Source organism: Panthera leo, chromosome B2, assembly GCF_018350215.1.
Source record: "Panthera leo isolate Ple1 chromosome B2, P.leo_Ple1_pat1.1, whole genome shotgun sequence".
In the NCBI taxonomy this organism is placed as follows: Eukaryota; Metazoa; Chordata; class Mammalia; order Carnivora; family Felidae; genus Panthera; species Panthera leo.
This window is the reverse complement of record NC_056683.1, coordinates 78,951,988-78,977,676: the sequence shown is the minus strand read 5'-3', so window position 1 is coordinate 78,977,676 and position 25,689 is coordinate 78,951,988. Positions and strand designations below refer to the sequence as shown.

Here is a 25,689-nt window from a genome sequence, read left to right as displayed (position 1 = left end):
ACTCTGAGTTCATGTTTCGTGATTAGTTTTGTTTAGTTGTGGCTTAGATTCAGCTGTTTGCTCTGCCATCAGTAGTCTGTGGAGTGGGGCTACACAGCATTTATCTGCTAGTAAAACTCCAGGCTGTGCAGTAGTTAAAACAGGGACTTCTCCCCCTCCCCTGTCCTAAGGACAGAAAAGGACTAGAATATCCCATTTAACACCAAAGTGGGGGATGCATAACTATATGTAAATTTAGCACCAATTAGATGGTAGAATCTGAAGGACTGTTGTTCCTGGAATGTTCCAAAAGCAAAAATGGAAATCATAGTGGTAACATCTCAAGTGTGGTGGTAAGACAGAGCAGTGACAATTTGGAGCCTTTGGGCATGGCACAGTACCAGGAGGTGATCACTGTGTCTTCTGTGACAGCTGGCAGCTGGCAAACAAAGCAGATGATGTGTTCTCAGCTTGTAACTTTTCCATAGTGTTTTCCAATTTTGAATAAACCCCCAAAACAGAAATCCTTCCTGTATTGTCATTTGGCTAGAGCAGACCCTCATGTAGCAAGTGTGCTCCTGGCACAATAGTCCACCACAGTGGAAGCCGTGGGAGGTCAGGGTTGCGGGTATACTGGCCTGAAAGTGGGCAGAAGTGCACAGCATGGTGTTGGTAGGAGGAACACTCTTCAGAGACTCAAATGGTGATTTCTTTAAAAAAATTTTCTTTAATGTTTGTTTATTTTCGAGAGAGAGAGAGAGAGAGCACACGCGCATGCAAGTAGAGGAGGGGCAGAGAGAGAGGGAGACACAGAATCCAAAGCAGGCTCCAGGCTCTGAGCTGTCAGCACAGAGCCCGATTCAGGGCTCGAACCCACAAACTACGAGATCGTGACCTGAGCCGGTCAGAAGTTTAACCGACTGAGCCACCCAGGTGCCCCCCAAATGGTGATTTCTGATAGTCACGGAGTTGAGCTGACCTAGTCAAAATTAGAGGGAGACACACTGGTGTGAGAATATCCTATAAAAGTACTGGTGATTTAATAGCATTCCTGCCAACCATATGACCTGATACATTATTTTGATTCTGCATCAAGATTGTGCCAGATACTTTTTTAGAGGAAAGATAAAAAGCCACTGACCTTACTTATCTTCAGACTTAATTCCAAGTAGCTTAGCACTATAGCCCAGAAAATAATAGCTAACCACGGCTACCTTATTCAGAATAGACTCTCTGAAGGCTTAATAAGAGCAGTTGAGTGGTAATGTCCAAAGCTGTAGGGTTTTCTTTGCCCATGAAATTTTGATTCTTGCTCTATATATCCACTAGGAGACATTCCAATTATCCTCACCAGGACGGGGTTAGAACAAAAGCCTAAGAGAGTGGGAGGGGGAAGGGGAGACTAAATGACAGATTTAATGTGGTTCCACATGTAATCCTCAGGAGTTGTGAATTGTGACAATTCTGATCTCTCAAAGGTTCGGCAGTCCGATGCTTCTAAATGTAGAAATCTTTAGATAATAACCAGTGGTTTTGCGCATTTTATGTACGTGCATAATTCTTTGCAGAGATCCTCCCCGCCCCCACCCCAAATTTGAAAATAAAAGCAGATAAACCGATTGCCAGGACCGAAAACACTGTTTTAAATCACTGAAGCCTACTAAAAATTTAAACAACTCCAATCATCACTGAAATCTTCCTTGGTTATGTATTACTCAACTGAAAAGCACTTTATCTTCATTTCACAGACCTGGCTTAGGACACTTGGAACGTCCTTTGTCTTCTCTCCACGTTTTTTCCCTTCCCACTTTTGAGATTTCTCTTACTTCATTCCTCCTGACTTCTTTCCAGACCTCTTTTCTCCAGACTGCTGTTAATTAACCCATGACACTTGAGGTTGGTGGGGTTTTTTTTATCTGTTTTTGTCCCATGCAGTCTGAGTTTCTTATTCCTATTTTAGAAGATCACTACATTAAACTTAACATGACCTGCTGCTAGAGCTCATGTGTCTCCTTTAATTTTGTGGTGACTGCAAAGGATACTCCATTAACTCTTTGCTTTAGCTATTTAGTAATTTCTTGATTAGGAGTGAATAATAATAAAATTTTCCTTTCCTCTAGTATGTTGGATTTCCTTGATATTACTAAGAGACAGTTTGATAAAGAGCTCTAGATCTAAACACAACCTTGAAAGAATTAAAGACTCTGATCCTTAATGTCTTAATTATTATAAAAGAATAATGTATATAAGGAGACTTGCACAGTGCTGGCTACATAGTAGTTATTTAATAAATGTTAGTTCCTTCCCTTTCCTATGAAGGAAAAATCTCAGTCAAAATTGAAAAAGTCAATAGCTCTGATGAAAATACAAACATTAAGTTATTTTTGCATACCAGTTACCAAAATAATGAATTTTCTATTTGCTCCTAGTTTTATACTTCCTCAATGCATGAATGTTCACAAACATAAAGATACACTAATTAATAGAGATAATGGAGGATGCACTTTAGTATTTAAATATTTTAGAATAAAAGTGTTTGATTTGATCATCTTAAGTTTCCTATCAGGTCAGAAATACTGGATGTTATGAAAGGGGATTGTGATGTTTTGGAGAAAATAATTTTTCTCTTTTTAAAAAGTCCATTTATTTATTTTGAGAGAGAATAAGCAAGCAGGTGTAGGGGCAGAGAGACAGAGACAGAGAGAGAGAGAGAGAGAGAGAGAGAGAGAGAGAGAGAGAATATCCCAACAGGCTCCATGCTGTCAGCACAGAGCCCAATGCAGGGCTGTCTCACCAAAGGTGACATCATGACTTCAGCTTAACTGACTGAGCCACCCAGGCACCCCTGTTGTAATCATTTCAAACTTCCAACATCTTTTTAGTGGTTTGGGATTGCCTGATACATGGAGCTGATGAGGCAGATTTAAATAAATCTGTTGTGAATATCCTTCAAAGAGTACATAAAGACACAAAATAAAACCCTTGGATTCTAAGCAGTGTTACTATTCAGTGTCTCTGAATTTGTGTAAAACCTTTGTCAGTAACTCCAGGATTTCTTTCTTTTTTTTTTTTTTTTAAATTTTTTTTAACGTTTATTTATTTTTGAGACAGAGAGAAACAGAGCATGAACGGGGGAGGGGCAGAGAGAGAGGGAGACACAGAATCCAAAGCAGGCTCCAGGCTCTGAGCCATCAGCCCAGAGCCCGACACCGGGCTCGAACTCACGGATCGCGAGATCGTGACCTGAGCTGAAGTCGGCCGCTTAACCGACTGAGCCACCCAGGCGCCCCCAGGATTTCTTCCTAAAAGAAGAAGAAATATAGTTGGTGAGAAAGCATATATAAAGATAGAATGCAGTGTGCATGGCAAGGAGTGAAAGAATGACTCTGAATGGCCGAGTGGACATAGCAAAGGCAGGTTACAGGTACTGTGGTCAGAATATCTCAGTGCAAATCTGTATTGACCTGAGGTACAAACTTGTAGGAAAGGAATCCTAGAAAGCTTTGTTTGTTCAGATGGGTCCTAGTTACCACAAGAGCGGTATCACTATACTAAGGTGTTGTGGGTACCTAAGCTAATGACTCAGGGATGTGTGGGTCTGTGGGTTTTGGTGCCCATTAGTGCTACTAGAGCAAGCTGGGTCATTTTAAAGGAAAGCATTTACTCTAGAAGATGATCAAAAGGGAAGAACTTAAACATTTTTGTTGGTGTTCTAAATGGTAGGCAGACTAGGAAGGAAATTTTCATTTATTATTATAGCATTTTGGCTTATTGCCACACAGCGTGTAGATTCATGTGGAGGACAGTTCTCTTGAGGTCTGTACACCATAAAAAGAGCACAGTTGAATAGCTGGGTTTAAATTGAGTTCAAGAAAAGAGATAAAGTTATATAAACCTAGCACGCATTGCTACAGGAATTAAAAAAATGAACATAGATTGGCTCCAAATTGTTAGCAAGTCCTTGGAAAGTATATGAAGGACTCACTGAAGTAAATTTGAACTATGCATTGACATCTTAACGATTGCCTCACTAAAACCTTAGATCTAGTATAATGTGAACTTTGTTAAGCGTGGATATTTAATGGTCATTAAAATAGTTTTGGTTTGGAGTTTGTTACTGCCAGAAGTGAATAGACCATTTATCAAATTCAATCTAATATATCTTATGAATTATTTGCATTGGCTATGGGACAGATATCTTTAAAAAGAAGCAACATCAGATGAGTCTTTCATCATACTTATAACTGTTTAGGAAGAAAAAAAGTGTTAGATGTGCATATTGCTTTTAGCCTTCTCCCCATGTTAATGGTAGATTTTAGAGCTTTCCTTGGTTCTGTATTGTTTTTATTATCCCAATCATGCACTGAATCCACGATCTGCTTATAATTCTCATCATGCTCGGTACTAAACAGGGAGCAATGCATCGTGTCACAAAGTTTGGGGCCCTGTTTAGTAAGCCATTACCATTACCTCACCTTACCTGGCAGAGCTGCCTGTTTTGTCCACATGACCTTTTCTTTTCAAGAGTCATGCCCACAGAAAGGTCTTCAATCCACTAATGGCTTCTCATTTGGTCTAGAAACCAGACAAAAGCTTTGCAGCTGTGAGATGCAGTCCATTTTAAAATTAACCTATTGTAAATCCTTAATGATTGAGAAATTCTGCAATTTGCTATGATTTGTGGTTTGTGCTGCAACTAGAATAGCAAATAGCAGAGATGATGCAGGTCAGAATGGTGTGCATTTGGAGAAAGTGAAGGAAAAGAAACTTGTTAGACACTGTGCTCTGTTCAAGCCAATATGTTATGCCCTTCTGCCCTTCATCCGTCACACATCACTTTGTCTCTCACTCACAGACTCTCCCAAGTGGAATGTACTCCCTGGAAATAATTATTTAAATTACAGTTTATACACAAGAAGTGAAATTGTCCACAAGTGGAATCTATCTTTGCCTCCTTTAATATTTTTTCAGTATAGAGCCTAGATTCTTAAGGATAAGGAGGGCACGTGTTTTTGACTCATAAAGACCTTGACTTTGGATTTTGCTACCAAAACAAATTAACTCTGTATCCTTATGCGTATTACTTCAGTTTCTACCTCTGTAAGTCTTATTAGATACTTATACAGATTAACGGGCGCCCTGGGTGGCTCAGTTGGTTAAGCGTCTGACTTGATTGAGGCTCAGGTCATAATCTCATGGTTTGTGGGTTTGCGCCCTGCATCCGGCTCTGTACCCTCTGTACCGGCAGTGTGAAGTCTGCTTGGTCTTCTCTCTCCCTTGCTCTCTGCCCCTCCCCTGCTCATGTTCATTCTCTCTCTGTCTCTCTGTCCAAAACAAATAAATAAACTTAAAGGAAAAAGATACTTATACAGATTAAGTTAGATAATGTATTTGGAAACCTAGTAGGAATACAATGCATTTCTCTGTCACTTACTAGCTATGAGACCCTAATCAAATTACTCAATTCCTCTGTGCCTCTGCTTCTCTATCTAGAAAAATGGAGATAACTTCCTAGGGTTGTTATGAGGATTAAATAAATTAATCCATGTAAAGCACTTAGAACAGTACTCAACACCTACTAAGTATTCAATAGTTATTAACCATTGTAGTTGACAGATATCAACAAAAATTGTATTTACAAGTAATGATAAATATTGGAAAGGTGTAGGGAGCTATAAGACAATTCATACAAGCTAGAAAGATAATTAGTGCTTTGTAATGGGAAGCCATTGGCAAAGGATGACATGATTGGATTTACTTTTTTTTTTTATAGTATTTAAAATTTTTTTTTTATTTTAGAGAGAGAGAGAGAGAGAGAGAGAACGCAAGTGGGGGAGAGGGGCAGAGGGAGAGAGAGCGTGTGAGAGAAAGACAGAGACACGGGGCTCAGTCCCATGACCCCGGGATCATGACCTGAGCCAAAATCAAGAGTCAGATGCTCAACCACTTGAGCCACCCAGGCACCCCAGGTTTGCTCTTTTAAGAAACTGATATCGTCGTTTCTTTTTGTTTCAATTCACCTTTTAAAATTTAACATACAGTAAATTCACTCCTTTGGTGTATAGTTCTGTGAGTTCAGACAGATCCATACAGGTGTATAACCATAACTGGAATAAAAATACAGTAGTTCCCCCTTATCTGTGGTTTTGCTTTTTGTGGTTTCAAGTTATCTGCACAGTCAGCAGTGGTCAGGAAGCAGATGATCCTCCTTCGGACATACGGTATCATCCGAAGGTCAGTATTGGCCTAAGGTTAAGTCACAATGCCTACATCATTCACCTGACTTCATCTCATGTAAGCATTTTGTCATCTTTTGAGAGAGACTCACTCACATAACTTCTTTACAGTATATTGCTATAATTATTTTATTATTAGTTACTGTTGTTAATCTCTTACTCTACCTAATTTTAAAATTAAACTTTATCATAGATATGTATGTATAGGAAAAAACATAGAATATGTAGGTTCAGTACTATCTACATTTTCGGATATCTGTCTTGGAACACACCATTCACAAATAAGGGAGGGGGGACTACTGACAGCACAGTTTCATCACCTTTTCCCCAAATCCCATGGGATACCCCTGTGTAATCATCCACTCCTCCCACATTCAAACTCAGCAACCACTTATCTGTTTTCTGTTCCTATAATTTTGCCTTTTCCAGGATGTCATGTCTTAGCATACTGCATTTGAAATCCATCTTATGTTATTGCTTTTATCAATGGTTCTTATTGCTGAGTAGTATTCCTTCGTATGGATATACCAAAATTTGTTTAGCTCTTCAGCGGTTGAAGGGCATTTGAATTGTCTCCAGTTTGGGATGACTATGAGTAAAACTACTATAAACATCTGTATTGAGGTTTTTCTGTGAATGTTTGCTTTTATTTCTCTTGAGTAAATACCTAGGAGTGAGGTTGCTGGTTCTTACAGTAGGTGTATGTTCAACTTTGTAAAGAAACTGCCAAAGTGTCTTCCTTCCAAAGTGGTTATACCATTTTTCATTCCCACCAGCAAAATGGTATAAGATTTCAGTGGCTTTACATTTCTGTCAGCACCTGATATTGTTCATATTTGTAAATTTTTTTTTAGACCTTCTAATAGGTTTATAGTGGTATCTCACTGTGATTTCGATTTATGTTTTCCTAATGACTAATGATGTTTTGAGCATATTTTCATGTGCTTATTTGTCATTCCTATACCTTCTTTGGTGAAGTGTCTGTGCAGATTATTTGCCCATTTTTAAATTGTGGCTTGCTACTGGGTTTTAAGAGTTCTTTATGTATTCTGAATGCAAATAATTTGTCAGATATGTGATTTGCAAATATTTTATCCTAATCTGTGTGTTACTTTTCATTCTCTTAGCAGTATCTTTAATAGAGCGTAAGTTTCGGGGCAACTGGGTGGCTCAGTCTGTTAAGCATCCGACTTTAGCTCAGGTCATGATCTCATGGTTCGTGAGTTTGAGCCCCACATCAGGCTCTATGCCAACAGCTCAGAGCCTGGAGCCTGCTTTGGATTCTGTGTCTGTCTCTCTGTCCCTCCTCTGCTTGCACTCTCTCTGTCTCTCTCTCTCTCTCTCTCTCTCTCTCTCTCTCATTAAATAAAAAAATAAACATTAAAAAATAAAAAAAAATAGAGCTTAAGTTTTAAAACTTAATCAACTTTTTGTTTTATGAATCATGTTTTTGGTGTTGTTTCTAAGTAATTTTGCTTAACCCTATGTCACAAAGGTTTTCTTCTGCGTTTTCTTTAAGAAGTTTTATAGTCTTAGGTTTCCTGTGTAGGTGTGTTTTCCATTTTGAGTTGATTTTTGTGTAAAGTGAAATATTTAGGTTGAGGTGATTACTTGCTCATTTGGATATGCACACGGGTATGCAGTTGCTCCAGTGCCATTTGTTAAAAAGACTGTCCTTTCTTCCTTGTGTTGCCTTTGCAATTTTGTCAAATGTCAGTTGACCTTGTAATTATGGTTCTACTTTCAGACTCTATTCCACTCATCTGTGTGTCTCTCTGCTCACCAGTACCACATTGTCTTGATTACTATAGCTTGACACTAAGTCTCGAAATCAGTATCATCCCTCCAACATTATTCTTTTTGTTTGGGCTGTTCTAGCTCCTTTGACTTTCCGTGTAAATTTTAGAGCAGGTTGTTGATATCTGTTTAAAAAAAAAAATCCTGTTGGCATCTTCCTTGTGATTACATTGTCTATAGATCATTTTGGGAAGAACTGACATCTTAACAGTATTGAATCTTCCAATTTATGAGCATGGTGTATCTTTCCATTTGTTTCGGTCCTCCTTAATTTTTTTCTGTTGTTAGTGTTTTATAATTGTCAGCATACAGATCTTACATATGTTTTTTATTTACACTTAAGTACTTCATGTTTTTGAAAATTATTGTAAATGAGCCTTTAAATTTTACATTTCTTATTTTTAATCTTTTTTCTTTTTTCTTTTATTTTTTTAATTTACAGCCAAGTTATCATATAGTGCAACAATGATTTCAGGAATAGATTCCTTAATGCCCCTTACCCATTTAGCCCATCCCCCCTCCCACAACCCCTCCAGTAACCCTCCGTTTGTTCTCCATATTTAAGAGTCTCTTATGGTTTGCCCCCCTCCCTGTTTTTATATTATTTTTGCTTCCCTTCCCTTATGTTCATTTGTTTTGTGTCTTAAAGTCCTCATATGAGTGAAGTCATGTATTTGTCTTTCTCTAATTTAGCTTAGCATAATACCTTCTAGTTCCATCCATGTAGTAGCAAATGGCAAGATTTCATTCTTTTTGATTGCCGAGTAATACTCCATTGTGTGTGTGTATGTGTGTGTGTGTGTGTGTGTGTGTGTGTGTGTGTGTGTACACACCACATCTTCTTTATCCATTCATCCATTGGTGGACATTTGGGCTCCTTCCATATTTTGGCTATTGTTGATAGTGCTGCTATAAACATTGGGGTGCATGTGCCCCTTCAAAATAAATTTATCCCTTGGATAAATACCTAGTAGTGCAATTGCTGGGTCATAGGGTAGTTCTATTTTTTATAAATTTTACATTTCTGACTGTTCACTGCTAATATAGAGAAATACAGTTGGTTTTAGTGTATTAAACTTGTATTCTGCAATTTTGTTAAAGTTGCTTATTAGTTCTAGGAGCATCTTTGTAAATTCCTTCTATGTAAGTAATCATGTCTTCTATGAATAGAGACGGTCTTATTTTTCCCTTTCCAACTTGTATGTCTTTTATTTGTATTTTAAGCAAGGGAATGACTTGATTGGATTTGCACTTTTCAAAGACCAATCGGGCTGCACTGTAAAGAATTGATAGGATGGGGAAAATGTGGATGAAGACACTATCGTAGGAATCTGAGAGACAGTGAGAGAGGGGACAAATGGACATGTGCAGAATATATTTTGGAGGTAGAATTGGTGGGCAGACCCTGGTAATGAATTGAATATGAGAGAAAAGGGCACCAAGGTTTCTGACATGAGGAGCTAGGTGAATGGAGCTCCCACATATAGAGATAGAGAAGCAGTTTTGGGGGACGATAAAAAGTTGAGTTTTGAACATGTCAGGTTTGATAAGTCTAACGGAATTTCACATAAAGGTATCAAGTAGGCAACTGGACCCTCTATATAATATATATAGGGAATCACATAGAAGAGGAAGAGCTTGGGAAGGAGTCAGGCTACATGGAACCCTCTGTAAAGGCTTGTAGAGAACACTTTTTATTTTCAGTTCCTTCAGCATGCGAAGATCTTAAGATTTTTTTCACCTCAGACCTTTGGGCTTACTGGTAATCACTGCCTGAAATGTGTGACTCCCCTCTCCCTCCACCCACTCTCATTTGTTTCCCTCTCTCTCTTTCTCCTGCTCTCCCTCTCCCTCCTTATATCTATAAATTGGCTTCTCATCATATTCTAAGTCTCAAAATAAATATTATCTCCTCAAACTACCCCACAAAAATCAGATATCTTTCTCCCTGTATTAGTTTCTATTACATATCTGTTTTCTGCATAGCTCTTATCATAATTTGTAATTTTCTACTTGATTGTTTACTAGACCATACATGCCAAAGGGCAGGGACTGTGTCCGTATCGCTAGTCTACAACCCTGTTCCTGACACACCCCTGCTCAATATTTGTCAGATGGTGGGAAGGATGGATCTACAGCACGTTGCCGTGGTTGAGTTAGCTCCAGTTTCTTTGTGTTTGCATATGACTGACTTCTTACACTTATATATGCAGAGGTTTCTACACCCAATTTCAGCCAAATTCTGAGCAGGAAAATAACCTTATTTGTTTAATTCTACATTTATTGGCCACACAGTGCCCGGCTTTGTAATAGCCGATGGGGTGTGAAATGGCATTGTGGTATTGGACAGGGAGACCGTATTTGAGACTTGGCTGTTCCATTTTCTAGATCTGTGACTTTGGGTGGGATGTCTACTCTAAGCTTTAGGCTTCACACCTGTCAAAGGGCAGTAATATAATTCATACCTCATAAGATTGTGGTGCAAATTAAATGAGATTATATGTGTGGGCCACAAGTTTATAATGCTTGATATATACTAAGTGCTCAGTGAATAAGTAGTTAAGATTCATTTATATAAAAATGAGGTCATACCATTCTAGAAATGGTTGATACTGCTTGACCAGTGGGGGGAGGGCACAAAGAAATCTTCTTTCACTTTCTATACTTGTTCTTTACTGCCAGAAGCAGAAGTGCTGCTTTTAATGCCATGATGGCAAAGACTGGTAGTGGTATCACCTCCATGTTAGGCATCCAAAAATAGTACAAATGTTTATTCAGATGACAAACTTAGGATATTTAAGCCCTAACACCTTTAGTTTTGTTTGGGGAGAAAGAAGGAAAAGGTGGAAAGGAGGAACGAGGCAGAGAAAGACTAGAGATCGTACTAGGTTACTTTACCTAACCAACCATCAACAGTACATATTGGTTGATAATCTGAGGCTCGTGATTCTCTTGAATTTGGTAAACATTCTCTTTGAGTATCTACCCTGGACTGGGTACTGTGCTGACAGTGGGGAAATTAGTGGGGAATACATATATTTTTAAAAGTTTTTTTAAATGTGTTTAATTTTATTTTTGAGAGAGGGAGAGAGAGAGAGCATGAGCAGGGAAGGGCCGGGGCGGGGGGGGACAGAAGATCTGAAGTGGGCTCTGCACTGAGAACAACAAGCCCCATGTGGGGCTCCAACTCACGAACCGCAGGATCATGACCTGAGCTGAAGTTGGATGCTCAACTGACTGAGACACCCAGGTGTCCCAGGGAATACATATTTGAGTGATCTAGATCAAAACCAGTGAAATTAACATGATAGAAATTCTCCTTCTCTACCATGAATCTATATTCTACACCTCAAACAAAGTTGTTCACAACTCTGGTTCGTTTCCACTAAGTGCTAGATACAAGCTTACATGTAAGATTAGGGATTAGAATCTGGGAATGAATGAAATGAATGAAAAGGAATTAGGGCAGAGACTGTCAAACTTTCTTCATTCATTCTGCCTCATACACAGCATCTCTAAGCCAAAAGAAGTACCTAACACCTCCACTGGTTGAGGGGATAGAGCCAAGCAATTTAAGAAGTATTTAGATTTTAACAATTTAGCACATGTTAAGGACTGTATAACTTCTCCATCCTTGGAGTCAGATTATACACCACCAACTTCGTTTACTGTTCCACATTGATTTTTGTGGTACTTGGTTTTTATCACAATAACTGCCAAAAACTCAGCTTTGCAAAGGTATAATGTCATCTCAAGGAATCTCCTACTGAAACTGTGAACTCCCTGCAACTAGTAGTTTGTATGCTGTCCAACACATGCCACTGTTTCCCTAAAGATTTAAAATACCCCACAATGCCTCTGTGAGTTTGTGGCAGCACACCAGGATACCTCATTGCTTAGTTTGGGAACTGTGGTCTTAGGGCCTTATTCCAAGACTTTGCTTTCTATAAATGTCTATCTTATTTTTCTGTACCTCTGCTTTAAAAACCAACTTGATGTGTATTACATTTTATGAAATAGTTTTTTAAGGAATTTTTCATTATTAAAAATTATGAGAGTTAAGCACATATAATACAGAAAGTTTGGAAAATACTGCATGACACAGGTTAAAAGTCATTCCTCATTCTACACTCCACCATGACCATGCCAACATGGTCATAATGTTTTTTTATCTGTATATTACATTTTGAGTAAGAACTATACTAACTCTGATATTATTAGAAGGTACTAATCTGTAGTTTAGTGGCAATTCCATACCCTAGAGTTGTGACTTGTCAGTAATGACCTTTACGATAAATAAGACAGAATTTCTAGCTGCCTTTTTTTTATTGGCCACTTTCATTAATGAACACCTGATTGGTGGCTTGAAGACCCACCATTCATGAGGGAGAGACTTCTGCTCTGTTTCCAACCTAGAAAATGCAGTGTGTTATTTATACAGAGTGGTGGTGGTAAGTGTAACATTTTTTTTAAGAGGGTAACTTGTCCAGTTTTTTAGTTTCTCCAGTAGTGGATGCACTTTCTAAAAGTAATATATCAAGACCCTACTATAATATAGTATTTCTAAAAGATTATCTAATAATTCAGATTTAAGCTATTTGTATTGTTCTGACACCACAAGGAAAACTTCATTTCTTTTTTTCTTTTAAATTTTTTTAATGTTTGTTTATTTTTGAAAGAGAGAGAGAGAGAGAGAGAGAGAGAGAGAGAGAGAGACAAAACAGAATGGGGGAGGGACAGAGAGAGGGAGACACAGAATCTGAAGCAGGCTCCTGGCTCTGGGCTGTCAACACAGAGCCTGACACAGGGCTTGAACCCACCTACCACCAGGTCATGACCTGAGCTGAAGTTGGACGCTTAACCAACTGAGCCACCCAGGTGCCCCAGAAAACTTCATTTCGAATTTGTTATTTTATTTTCTACACCTTTATAAGTACTAGAAATTAGAGTTACTTACATGAATATAAGAGTTTTCTTTTATCTACTTAAGATATGTTTTTAAGATTTACCTTCGGTCATACTATAGAAATAGAACTTGAATTATCAAAGAGCAGAATTATAACTTTAAAAAGATAAAAATGGTCAACTTAATTTAGCTCCAGAGAACAGTTCACAAAAGATGGGAGTGGAAACTTAGGCATGAAACATATATTCATCTTCGGAGTCTCATTGTCTCTCTGTCTCTCTCTGTCTCTCTCAATAATAATTTTAAATTCTGACCTGAACAGGTGGGAGCATTACTTTCTTAGCATAGCCTGGACTGTTGAGGAGTGATTTTGTTCTTCTAAATTCCTGGTAGAGGACCTCATGGCTGATTCTAGTGCTGAGGCAGAGAAAAATACGAGATGAGCCTGGAGTACTATCTTGCATTGCCTGAAAGTAAAGTCTAAAAATAAATAAGTAAGTAAAAGTGGAAGCAAATTAAAAGGACACAGGAGCCAACCTGAGAGAGTTCCCAGTGCCAAAACTGGAACACTTTGACCAACCAAATAATTGACAGTAGTAGTTTATTATAACCCAAAGACTAAAATAAATATCCATGAGTTCATAGTAATATACATAAACAAATAAATAAAGGAAGGGAGAGGGACAAGTTCCTTACAAAAAAAGTCCAGATAATAAATGTAGAAGGAATGGAGAAAAAAGAAAATTCCATGAGAACACCACAGGAATAATTGCTGTAGGCAAGATTCACAGATGAATGCTAAAATTAATGAGCAAAACTTGAAGGAGAAACAGGATATTTGTACAGTCTTAAAATACCTCAAGAAACTTATTAATATCTGTGGTGGTTTTAATAAACGTCCACAACTTCTCTGACACTCTTCCTTCCATGAAGTGGAGCTTACTTCCCTTAGCATTGAGTGGGGCTGTTTGTTCACAGTGACTCATAACTAAGCAATAGTGCATGGAGAGGAGAAAACCAGTAGCTCTGCAGTAGTGAACCATGGCAGACACCATCTTAACAAGGTAGTCAGGGTTCACATCGCCAGGAAGAAGTTGTGTCAGTATCACATACCCCCACATATTACACAACGAGAAACACACTTCACCTTTTGGCGTTTGTCCCCAACTCCATAACCTTAGTCTAATCATGAGAAAACGTCAGAAAGTTCCAAATTGAGGAATGTTCTACAAAGTATCTGACTAGTACTTTTCAAAAGTATCAAGGACAGTCTGAGAAACTGTCACAGATCGGAGGAAATAAGGAGACATGATAACTCCATGCAGTGTGGTTTCCTGGATGGGATTCTGGAGCAGAGGAAGACATTAGTGGTAAAACCGAAGCCTGAAGAGTCTGCAGTGGAGTTAATGGTGTTGTACCAATGTGAATTTCTTTGACTTGATAGATGAACCATGAGATATAAAATATGAACATTAGGGAAAGCTGGGTGACAGGAATACTGGAACTCTCTATACCATCTACACAGCTTTTCTGTAAATCTAAAATTATTCCAAAATTAAACGTTAAAAATAGAACAACTCACTGATGGCTTCTCTAAGGTATTTGTTAAAGTGTCTCCAGAGGTGTCTGGGTGGCTCAGTCAGTTGATCGTCTGACTCTTGATTTCGACTCAGATCATTATCTCACAGTTCATGAGATTGAGCCCCGTGTCGGGGCTCTTTGCTGACAGCGTGGAGCCTCCTTGGGATTCTGTTGTATTCATTCTCTCTCTCTCTCTCTCTCTCTCTCTCTCTCTCTCTCTCTCTCTCTCTCTCTTTCTCTCTCTCTCTCTCTCTCTTTCTCTCTCTCTCTCTCTCTCTCTGCCCCTCCCCTGCTAATGCACTCTGTCTCTCTCCGTCTGTCTCTCTCTTTCTCTCTAATTAAACTTAAAAAAAAAAAAAAAGTCTCCAGAGCAAATTAGTTCAGAGAAATCCCCCTCCCTCAAGCCTTTGCGCAGTCTCTTTATAAAAGAAATATGCGCTCTTGATAGCAAAACAGCTCTCCCGAAACAGGGAAAGTAAATTCTAGAGTTTTCATCCCACCACTAGAAACAGAAATGCAACTTTGCCTGCTCGGTGTAGGTCAGTTCAGCCAACACTGATGGTTTGCCTTTTGTGACTTGGTAGTGTAGGTTGCCCAGCACCTAGTTACAAAACGTATTCTGTAAAAAGAGTGCAGAGTGGAGCACCTGTGATTGTACCTGACTCTGTTGTGGGCTCTTTGTTCAGGGCTTACTGTTGAGCTGCTAATTTAAAATCTCCAGAGATCCAAGATCCAGTTTCATTGGACTGTCTTCCAATCCCATTATATTGGTAGATTCAAATAGTATAAAAAGTGTGGTTCTCAATAAGATGGATACATGAACAAAATGTTTTACAATATAAAATACATAGTATATTGCTCTTTAAAAAAACAGTAAAATCTCATTAATCCAATGTAATTATGGGTACAGATATGAAATCTTGATTTATAAATATTTTGTTCTTATTAGCTCAAACTAGGGTAACACAGTTGATTATAGAAGGCCTGACAAGGTCTTGTTTTAGTAAATAATAATACGTAATTGGCTGAGGATGATTATTGTCATAGTAACAAATTAGAATTTGGATACTAAAATTAAACTTCTTCCCTGTATGGCAATCATTCTCTTGATCTGACCATTAGTGACAACTGTCTTTAGTTTGTGCACATAGGAGAAGTATTATTTTTGTCAGTTAAATATATTTTACTACCTAACCCGATTGAGTACCTTGCAGTGTGTCTATCTTGGGAATACAACTGATGTGATCAATAAAGATAATGGATTATTCTTGAACATGGACATACATTTAAGTTAGTATAGTGGCAGGTGCCTGCATTTCTCAGAAAGCTGTTTCCCAGTTGTTGTTAATGCATGCCCAAATAGATACACAGATACTTAGTAATACTGCTTAATTGCTGTAGTCAGATTGAGCAACACATAATTTATAGCAGTTCTGAAACCAGGAACACCAGAATGATATGCTCTGTGATACAGACTTAGGACAATTGCTGGTCAGTGAAGTACAGGCGATACAAGCCTGTCTTTTGTGATACATGTGATATAATTTTCTTGACACCTGTTTTCCAAGTGTACCTTTCCATGTCATCCTGGTTTCTTTAGTGAATTTACTTAGAAAGTATGTTTTACTTTTTATTTTTTGAAGGCAGTATTTTAGTTCCTAATTTTATATTTCTCGTAAGAATTATACTGGTTGGCCACTATATGCCAGGTCCTTTCATTTATTATTCTTCCAGTGTCACAGTAAATTAGGGACTCCTTGTCCATTTTAGAAATTACAAAATGGAGATTCTGAAAGGTTTGGCGACTGTACCTCTGTTAGACCCTACATTGTGATAAATGTGGTTACCTCGCTGAATGAGTTGCCTAGTACTTGGCTATAGGTAACGTATCAAAAGTTAAAGGTGGTGGATCCTTAGGAAGAAAGGGAGGGGAATTGAGACTAGAATAGTGAATATTTGAGAATAATTTTAGCAAAAGTTTGCTATAAGTAGAACATCACTTTTTTGGGCAGGTCTGTTCCAGAGTCACTGAATGTATCTGTCCTATTGAATTGGTTGAAAATGCAAATAATCCAATCAAGTATGATACTCATTAAGGGAAAGGAATACAATCTGATAGTTTTTATGAAGGCATGTACTGCCTAATCTCTGAGTTGAAAGCATCTTTTAAAAATTTGCTTCCCTTCATATTCCTAGGTGGTATTGAATATGTGTGTAGAAAAAAAATGAGAGCATTTCAAATAATGCTAATGAAGTTTAAATGATTGCAATCTACCATATTGTGAGGAAAAGTTGTTAGCTGTGAAAGATGAAGACTGAATTAAAATATTACCATGACTGGCATTTGATTTGAAAACTGCAAAGATAAGCTTAGGTTCCTATTTATGAAAGCCATCTTCACAGCCTGATGAAATATCTTTTAAAAGGTTTTATAGTTACCATGGATACTTGTTAGCTTTGATAGAGTAAGTTGTAATTCATATTCAATCATCTGAGGTGAAGTAGCCAAAGAACCCACCAACCAAAATCTAAAGTGGCTTCCTCTGTATACTCATACTAGTTTAGAGATGGAAAGGGTAAATAAATAACCTGAGATTAGCGTTTGGGTTAGTTATCACTGCTTGAAAAGCAAAATATTTAGGGTGCGCATTACCTGAATCTGATCCTAATGTTTACCTTTTATGGGTAACTTTTACTTTTAGCTACTAAAGGGAACTTCTTAGGTTTTGACAGGGGAATTTAGATGGTGAGACCCTTCTGAAAGCTGATGAACCCAAGCAGCATACGCAATTTCTGAAAGCCATAGGGACACAGAAATATTGAAGGCATTGGTCCCTATGGTAACATATTTGCATTTGGCCCAGAAGTGGCTGGTTTCTGCTTAGCCTCTTTTAATTGCTATATATTGACAGCCGTTTTCACAACTATTTATAAAATGTTGGATTAATGAGCATGTGTACAAGGGAGTGCACACCACATCCTTAGGCTTGATTAGACACTTGAGATGACAAAAAGCTCTGTGTGAAGAGTTACCGAGGTGTTTTTGGCATTCCCTAATGTGTCTGTCACATAGTGGAAGCAAAAAGCCTTTTAAATGATTTAAATATTTTCCTCAATTCTCTTTTAAAACAGGTGACAAAAGAGCTAAAACAGTATGACAACAAAATTATAGAATGCAAATTCGAGAATAACAGCTGGGTCTTCATGAGACAGAGAACAGACAAAAGTTTTCCTAATGCCTACAACACTGCCATGGGTGAGTATGACAATCTACCAGTGTTTGTTTCGTTAGAAAAGAGAGAGGGAGAGAGAGCGTTAAGGGTTTGGAGTCAAAATGTGCTGTCTTTATTGATCTGTTTGATGGGGCGAATCCATAGGGTCATTCGGAGCCTACCCTTGTGGCTGGGAAAGGGGTTGTGACTTTACTGGCTCCAGTTGGCTTGTAGGTTGTCCCGAGGCCTGTGGGCTCGCGCCCCTGCGCCCAGAAGAGAAGTGTAAAGGGCAGGATAATGGGCTGTATACAAGTTGAATTTGTTGAACAACAACAACAACAAAAGCCACGATAATTTCAGATCTATTCAAAACTATAAAAACCATTGTTTGCCAGATGGTAAAAGACAAAATTAGCAGGGGAAAATGTAATTTCCAGCTCCTAAAATAGCTTTACAAACAATGGAGAACAAAGTAAATGAAAACCATTAAAAAACAAAACAAAACAAAACAAAAACCTCCTGAAACCTGCTCTGCTGTCCTTCATAGTGTTCTTTGGGTACAACTTGAATGCTTTGAGAATTCAGAATAGTAAGTTTCTTTCACGGAGAACATCACAAAGTAATGAAGTTTACAAGCTAAACTAGTAGCAGTAGTTGCTCTGGATCGCGTTTTTAGTGAATCTGAAAAACATACATAAAAACCAAGATTGAAGGTTAATAGCATTGTGTGCTGTTGGACTGCTCAGTCAGTGATGTTGCTGATTATATGATAAGCTTATGAGAAAATACAGAAATTGCCAGTTTCAGTTTTGCAGTTTATGAAAAGTTACTATTGTACATTTAAAGGTTTTGTTGGAACTAGCATCTGTGTTCAGACAAGATGAGTTAATTTTGAAAATAGGAAAAATTAAGCCAGTGTCTTTTTTTCCAGAGCTAAATATGTAAATAGGATTTAAAGGACTGGTAGTAAATTTTGACCACATAAGAAGAGATGCCTCGTTTATTCGTAATGTTGTTGTAATACCTTACTTCCTCAAACAAGTTGTTAAAACAACAGAGTATGTATGATCTGCCAGCTACAGCGGAGCCTCCCTGTTCAGTGGAAATGGTGGCCGGTGCCATCGTGACAGGGAGGAGTTCTTTCTCAGAGGAGAGACGACACGTTTTCCGTAGAAGTTTGGTTGAATATAGACTAGAGTGTGATGCGCTGTGCTCCGTTCAAAACCTGAAGACAGTTTTGGAGCGATGGACAGCCACAGTGAAGGCAGGCTTATCATCCAGATACTTAACGTTTTGTTTTAAAATGAACAGTTCAAGAAAGAGTGGGCACCAGAAAAGCACCCATTTTAGGGGGCGGGGGAGGGAGGAGAATAGTTTAATGTGTGAAGCGAGTCACCCAAATCCGTAAAATGCAAGTGTTTAGCATATTGGGATGCAAACCTTTCCCCTTTGGCATCCCCCTGTGGTGAGTCAGCTGCCTTAATTAACCCTCGCGTGAGACACGTGTCTCCCTTTGTCCACAGCTGTGTGCAACAGCATCTCCAACCCTGTCACCAAGGAGATGCTGTTTGAGTTCATCGACAGATGTGCGGCGGCTTCTCAAGGACAGAAGCGGAAGCATCATCTGGACCCTGACACAGAGCTCATGCCTCCACCGCCCCCCAAAAGACCTCGCCCTTTGACCTAAGATCTGCCTCTGACTTGAGGATTGAGAGGAAAAAAGAGTGAGAAAGAATGCTGTTGCCCCATTTTTGCAACCAGAGAAATTCAAAAGCGAATGTGGCCTGATGCCGATACGCATTTGAATTTTTTGTAAAAAAAAAAAAAAAAAGAAAGAAAAAAAGAAAGAAAGAAAGAAAGAAAGAAAGAAAGAAAGAAAGAAAGAAAGAAAGAAAGAAAGGTATTGTAGCCGGCCTGTAAATATTTGATGCATTTGTTTCCTCAGTGCTACGATACATCATGGACTTCACACAGTTTATTTATATCTGATAAACTCAGCCTTACCTTGTGGAATCTGAAGATTGAAATATCCAAAGGTTTAATTGAGATTGAAATCAATGCAAAAGAGGCCTTGTTTGTATATGGATAACTTTGACCTTTAATTTATAAAGTTAGTAATCTGGAACTGTGAGCGTATAAAAAAACACTGTATTTTTTAGAAGTTGTATTTCAACTATGGTAAATTCTCCTTTTGAAAAATCTAGGCAATGGCATTAAACATTCTTGCTGTCGTTTATTATGGGTTTCCTACATTTCTGAGATTCTTGTGTTCAAAAACAAATGACAAGGTTGTTAAATATTATATATTATACTATGTTAAACAACTCAATCTGGCTTATCTCATTTTAAGAAGTTTTTTTAGAAATGTGAAAGTAAAAAAGTAAAGCCCCGTTTTTGTGAATTGCATCCTGTCTAAAGGAAGTATATTGAGTATTTTCATCTGTTTCTATTCTTTGAACTAAAATATCAGATATCCAATGTGTCCATTCTGGCAGTGGTTTTCAGTTACTTCATAGAACTTAGATATATACCACCAGGTTCCTTTTATGTGTTGTTCTCCTGGGAGACCCTTTTTCTTCCTTCCTTCCTTCCTTCCTTCCTTCCTTCCTTCCTCCCTTTTTTTTTTTTTTTTTTTTTGTTTTTTAATGTCAGGGCTACTTCTGCTTTACCTCAGTGGTATCAGCACATTGTAAATTACATTAAAACACACAACTCACTGTGATGATGGGAATGATATCAAATACAGACGATGTTGTGTTAGTTCCCTCGAACAAAGCGGCAAAGGAAATGCCAGCTGACTCCTTTGATTAGAAGGTGATGTCAATGGAATAGAATGCTGTCACTAGAAAATGCTCTCCCACTGCTAGATAAATGCAGAGGCAAAGAGTAGACATCTGTAGAAACTAAACATCAAGGAAGCCAAGACATTTATTTTCAAAGCCAGAATTCTATCTGTGTTCTGTTCTCGGGATGCTATTTCTGTTGTACACCTGAATTTTAAAACATTTACTGATTGATAATGGATTTAAAGAGCAGCTAATTGGTCATCTGCCATTGTTGAGAAGCCGTGTTCTGATTGGTTTGTGAAGGAACTCTCAGAATTTGCCTATTAGAGGCGAATATATTTATTTTTAGAGGTACAGGTTTTAAGTATATGTGTATTTAAAACAAATTTTCATGATCTGAATTTTATATATGATATGCATATATATGTAAGTATACGCAGCAGTGTATATTCTTCTACTAATACAATCAGACATGAAAAATCCAAATGAGTTACCCAGCTGACTGAATATCTGACAGGATTTCTATATGATATAGCACAGATTAACCAAAAATGTATTTATATTCACCTGAGTTTTAATGTTTTTAAACAAAGTTTTCTCCTGTAGTGCTTTTCTATATGAAATACTAGGAGTCATGCTTGGGCTTTTTCCTTTATTCTTTCCAAGTTATGTAACATTAGTGAATTTATCTAGAATGTCATTTTAGTATTTCATTCCTGGAGTGCTTTTGTGAGTTTGGGCACTAAAGGGATTAAAACACCTGACTGCCACAATGATTGTTGAAAGGTGGAAATTTGTAAGGTTTCATAGTGTCTTGTACAAAGTGGATCTGAAAAAATACCTATGCAACTCCAAACAGTCCGATGCCTGCTTCACCAGGGTCAGTGACTCTTCTCACACACTATGTTGCTTTCTCCCGAGCCTGTATAAGTGGAGAGCCCTTTTGCAGATATAAGAGCTAGCTTTTGCCAGTGATCTTTAATGGAGTTAAAATGTTTATGGTAATTGTAACCTTTTAAATGAGTTATGTGAAAAGAGCATCTCATTTTTAATACACCCAGATACTTTTTCCTTGCCTTTGTGCATTTTCTAAAACTTAATTTTCTTAATTTGTCCTTTCCTTTCGATTACAGTGAAGTATAATAGCCGGCCTAATAAGTAGATCCCATTTAGCCCCCGAACACACTGTCGTCTGCAGTATCATCAGAAGTCATCTAGAAAGTCAAGGGGGAGAATTGAGAGGCAGGAATTGGGACATCAGGAAGGAAAGAAACCCTTCCCTTCTCAGGCCACTTCACAGCAACTATTTTCTGACACTGAGGTTTTGTAGGCAAGAATAAGAAAACTTTGCTTTCTTGAGTTATCACATATAAAAGCTTTTGCTTTGTATTTGGAAAAGATGCGGATGACTCGACTGCCTGGATGGTTACATTTGCTTTCCATGAAATGCTCAGAAAACGTCAGGACATTCCTTCTCTAATTGTGTGTCAGTGCGTATTGTAATAAAACCACTGAGTTAAAATAACAGAAAGTGTATGTACTTTGTTTGGCTGGTGATGCCTTTGTGTCCCTCTATGTACCTAATGATTTTGTGTCCCTTTTATTGCTGGTGTTATCCTGCCTCTGTCAGCCATACCCGTCGTAATCCATCTGGTTTTGTTGCATTCTAGAATTAGCATAAAGACTTGGAAAATCCTCTATTCTTCTTCCTGAGAAACCAAGAAATTGGATTGACATGGGGGATGTAGCTTGCGCCTTTTCTTTTTGGAGGGTAGGGGAGCAGGGGAGAGCACATCTTTAAGTGATATTTATAGTACTTCTGTCCGTGTACCTCATCCTAGCGCTCTATTATATGGCTAGATATCCTGTCACGTTATTTTGAACACATTTAATTCTTTCAGAATACTCAGCAGTAAATATTCTGAAATGATGAAGTAATGACCTGTCCATTTTTTTGTCGACTCTGTATTTTTGTACCATGGAATTTGCCATTTAAAATTTGTAAATGATGCGGTTTTGAATTATGTGTATAATCCTTTCCAGTCAAAAAACCTTGAAAGTCAACCAAATACTCGCAGGCAGGGAAAACTAATGTGGTGGGGAAAAAACCCTGGGCTAACCCCAGAGACCAAGTCTAGGCTCTGACTCTCACTGGCTCTGTGTTCTCTCTAGGTCTCACCCTGTACCCCCTTCCCCCATCTATAAGAGGCTGAGATTGAGCCAGATGATCAAAAAGAGCCTTTTCAGGTCCAACATGATTCTTGTAAAAGCTCATGCTTTGTAAATAGCCCATATTCACAATGAAGGGAGTATTACCATTACCGAATATCCACCAAGCACCAAGACTGTCCCCAAAACAACTCCTCTGTGCAGGTAGGGACCATTATTAACCTCATTTTGTAGTTGAGGGACCTGAGACTTACATAACTAACCCATGGTTACATAGCTAGTAAGTTGTGAGCTGAGACCCCAACAAAGGCCTTTCTGACTCCAGCTCCTGATTTATTGCTCGGTACTCCTCACAGCTTTGTTGCAGTCCCGGCTTGGGGGCTGCTTTTGTGCCAGGGGCCCCAAACTCTGTTTCTTTGGTGCCAACAGGAAATGGGTTTCAAGCATCTCTCTCCAAACCAAGGAGATGAACTTGGGATTGGCAAAGTAAACATATTTTTAGGGCCTTATTATTTAACCACTTATTTGGCAATAGTTAAATGTGAGTGACACAGAGGCCATGAAAAGAAGTTTAATATTCTCATTAAGATGCTAAGTTCCGAAGACATAACTAGGAAGAAATAAGCGATTAAATTACACACTGGGCCAAAATTTTCCTGATTGTCGCATAGTTGACTGTCAACCCTGATGCTTTGGCAGGTTGGTGTCAGCCTCGGTTAACCCAGAAGTGTCCCTCCTCTCACTGGACTCTGGTATCAGGTGGCCACTGTGCATGATAAACAGGTGGGGGTGGAGGGCGCTCAGAGCAGGGGCCCCCCAGGCTTCTAAGAAGAAGACTTCACATTTCAAAAAAGGAGCGCATGGACCTGGGGTTGCCAACTATTTTAACTTGCAACGGCTTTACGAAATAATATGTTGCCATTATTGCATACAATAAAGGGAATCTTAACACCCAAAAAGGAAGTAGGACATAACTTAGAAGAAAGGACGTGTCTTTATATAGAACAAATTTTGTTTTGTGAAAGATTCTCTACACTATCCCTTGCTTCTACATTTCACCCCAAACTGGTAAAATCTTTGTCATGGACCGGTGCTGGGAATCCTTGCATAGGTGGAATTCCAGGCAGCTTGTATGTAAGTGGGGAGGCAGGCAAGAAGCCCCTAAGGGAAGAAGCAGCCCCTGGTTCCATAGCTAGAGGTCATTTTCATAGCCAGAGCTGATCAGAGTATAATTACCTCACAACTGTTGATTATATTGTGCCCTTGAGATGTAAAGCGTACAGGCGAAAAATGAGTTGTCTGAACGTTGACAGATACTCCAATAGGATGACACCCTCAGCTGTTTAAGGTACAAAAATAAACATGCCAAATACAACACAGAAAAACAGAATTTGGCTTTGACAACGAACCCGAACAACAGAGTCGCCAATGGTCACAACTTTGAGGTGGGCACGTAGTCAGTCTGTTTTTCCTTTAGATCACTGCCACCAAGAATGACCTTTCATGACTGCAGACCCGCTCCTGCTCCCCGGTGAGAGCTCCCTGGCACATGACATCAAAGGGTCTCCATGATCCGGCCTCAGCCTGCATCCAGATTTGGATCATGCCTGCCCCTTGATACAGCTGTATGCCTCGCTGTTCCCACAACGCCGTGTCCTCTAAACCCAGGAACCTTTGGGGCGCCTGGGTGGCTCAGTCGGTTAAGCGGCCGACTTCGGCTCGGGTCATGATCTTGCGGTCCATGAGTTCGAGCCCCGCGTCGGGCTCTGTGCTGACAGCTCAGAGCCTGGAGCCTGTTTTGGATTCTGTGCCTCCCTCTCTCTGACCCTCCCCATTCATGCTCTGTCTCTCTCGGTCTCAAAAATAAATAAATGTTAAAAAAAAAAAATACTATTTCCAACTAAAGACAAAAAAAATTTTTCAAAAATAAAAAAATAAACCCAGGAACCTTTGCTCGTGGTGCTGCCACTGCTGCCAGAAACCCCCAGCCTCCCTTGATGTCAGGATCAAGGGAGCCTTCCTGCCATAGGTAGCCTCTTAGATCTCACACTGTATCGTGATCGTCTCCCCCGGTCTCCCCTCCAGACAAGGCTCTCGACCCATACCCGGGGTGACAGCAGCAGGCCCTTGGTAGTAATTAGGGCAGGAGGTAGGTTCAGATACCCCGTTGTACCCGCTCTCGAGACTCAGTCAAGATGCATTTTCTCTGGTCTCCCTCGGCTTAGCCGCACATGGAACGTGATTTTTTTTTTTTTTTTTTTTTTTTTTTTTGTCACTCTGGCCTTCTCATCATAATACAAGCTCTGATAACATCTCATTTCTTAAGAATTTCTTCAGAGGCCATCTATGATGCCTCTTGTATTTAATCCTGATTAGAAGCGTCCTGTCTGTTCTTGCCGTTTGCACCGAAAATGCTGAGGAAACTTCTCAGCAGGAGGAATCTTAAAGTGCCCTGGCCTCCTGGCTGTTATACGCTCTGAGGGAGGTGTGAGGGAAGCAGTGTTCTTAATCACGTCTTATTTTTTGGTGCAGTTTCACGGAGACTGCCACGTCTTAAACTAGAAGGCTCCTTCTCCCTACCCACCTACTCGCGCCCAATTTTTGATGTTTTCAAAGAGAAGTCCTCTGGTGACTGCTAAGGCTTTGCAGTTAGTTTTAAAAATAAATACCAGTCCGTGATCCCTTAGCGTAAATTGCTGCTTCTAGCCATGTCTTTTTAGAGTGGGAAAGGCAAGTGAAAGATAGGATTCTTGTTGCTACTCTCCAAAGCTATCTTCCAGGATCTAAAGGAATCAGAAACTTTGTAGTTTCTGTAGAAGTTCTGCTTCCCTTCTGAAAGCTGTCAGGGGAACATTGTGTAGTTTTGATCTCTGGTATAAACACACTGTGTGCTCTGATACACGTTGAACATGAGAGCTACAGACAGCCTAGCCAGGCAACACGGCAACTGAAAGTCTAACATAAAAAATTTCTTGAAAATTCTGCATGTGGGTAGAAACTGTATGCCTGGAAACATTACATAC

General features: G+C 39.0%; 1 protein-coding gene across 2 annotated transcripts in view; it reads left to right on the top strand.

Annotated features, from left to right (window-relative positions):
* The window catches only part of RNGTT (RNA guanylyltransferase and 5'-phosphatase), a 334,258-nt gene extending 311,844 nt beyond the window's left edge, over nt 1-22,414 (top strand). For both annotated transcript variants that reach the window (XM_042939336.1, XM_042939335.1), the window contains exons 15-16: nt 17,632-17,755; nt 19,235-22,414. In XM_042939336.1, coding sequence (XP_042795270.1) covers nt 17,632-17,755; nt 19,235-19,398 — 288 coding nt within the window. In that variant the 3' untranslated portion in view covers nt 19,399-22,414. The remainder of the gene's footprint in view (nt 1-17,631; nt 17,756-19,234) is intronic.
* The last annotated feature ends 3,275 nt before the right edge of the window (nt 22,415-25,689 follow it).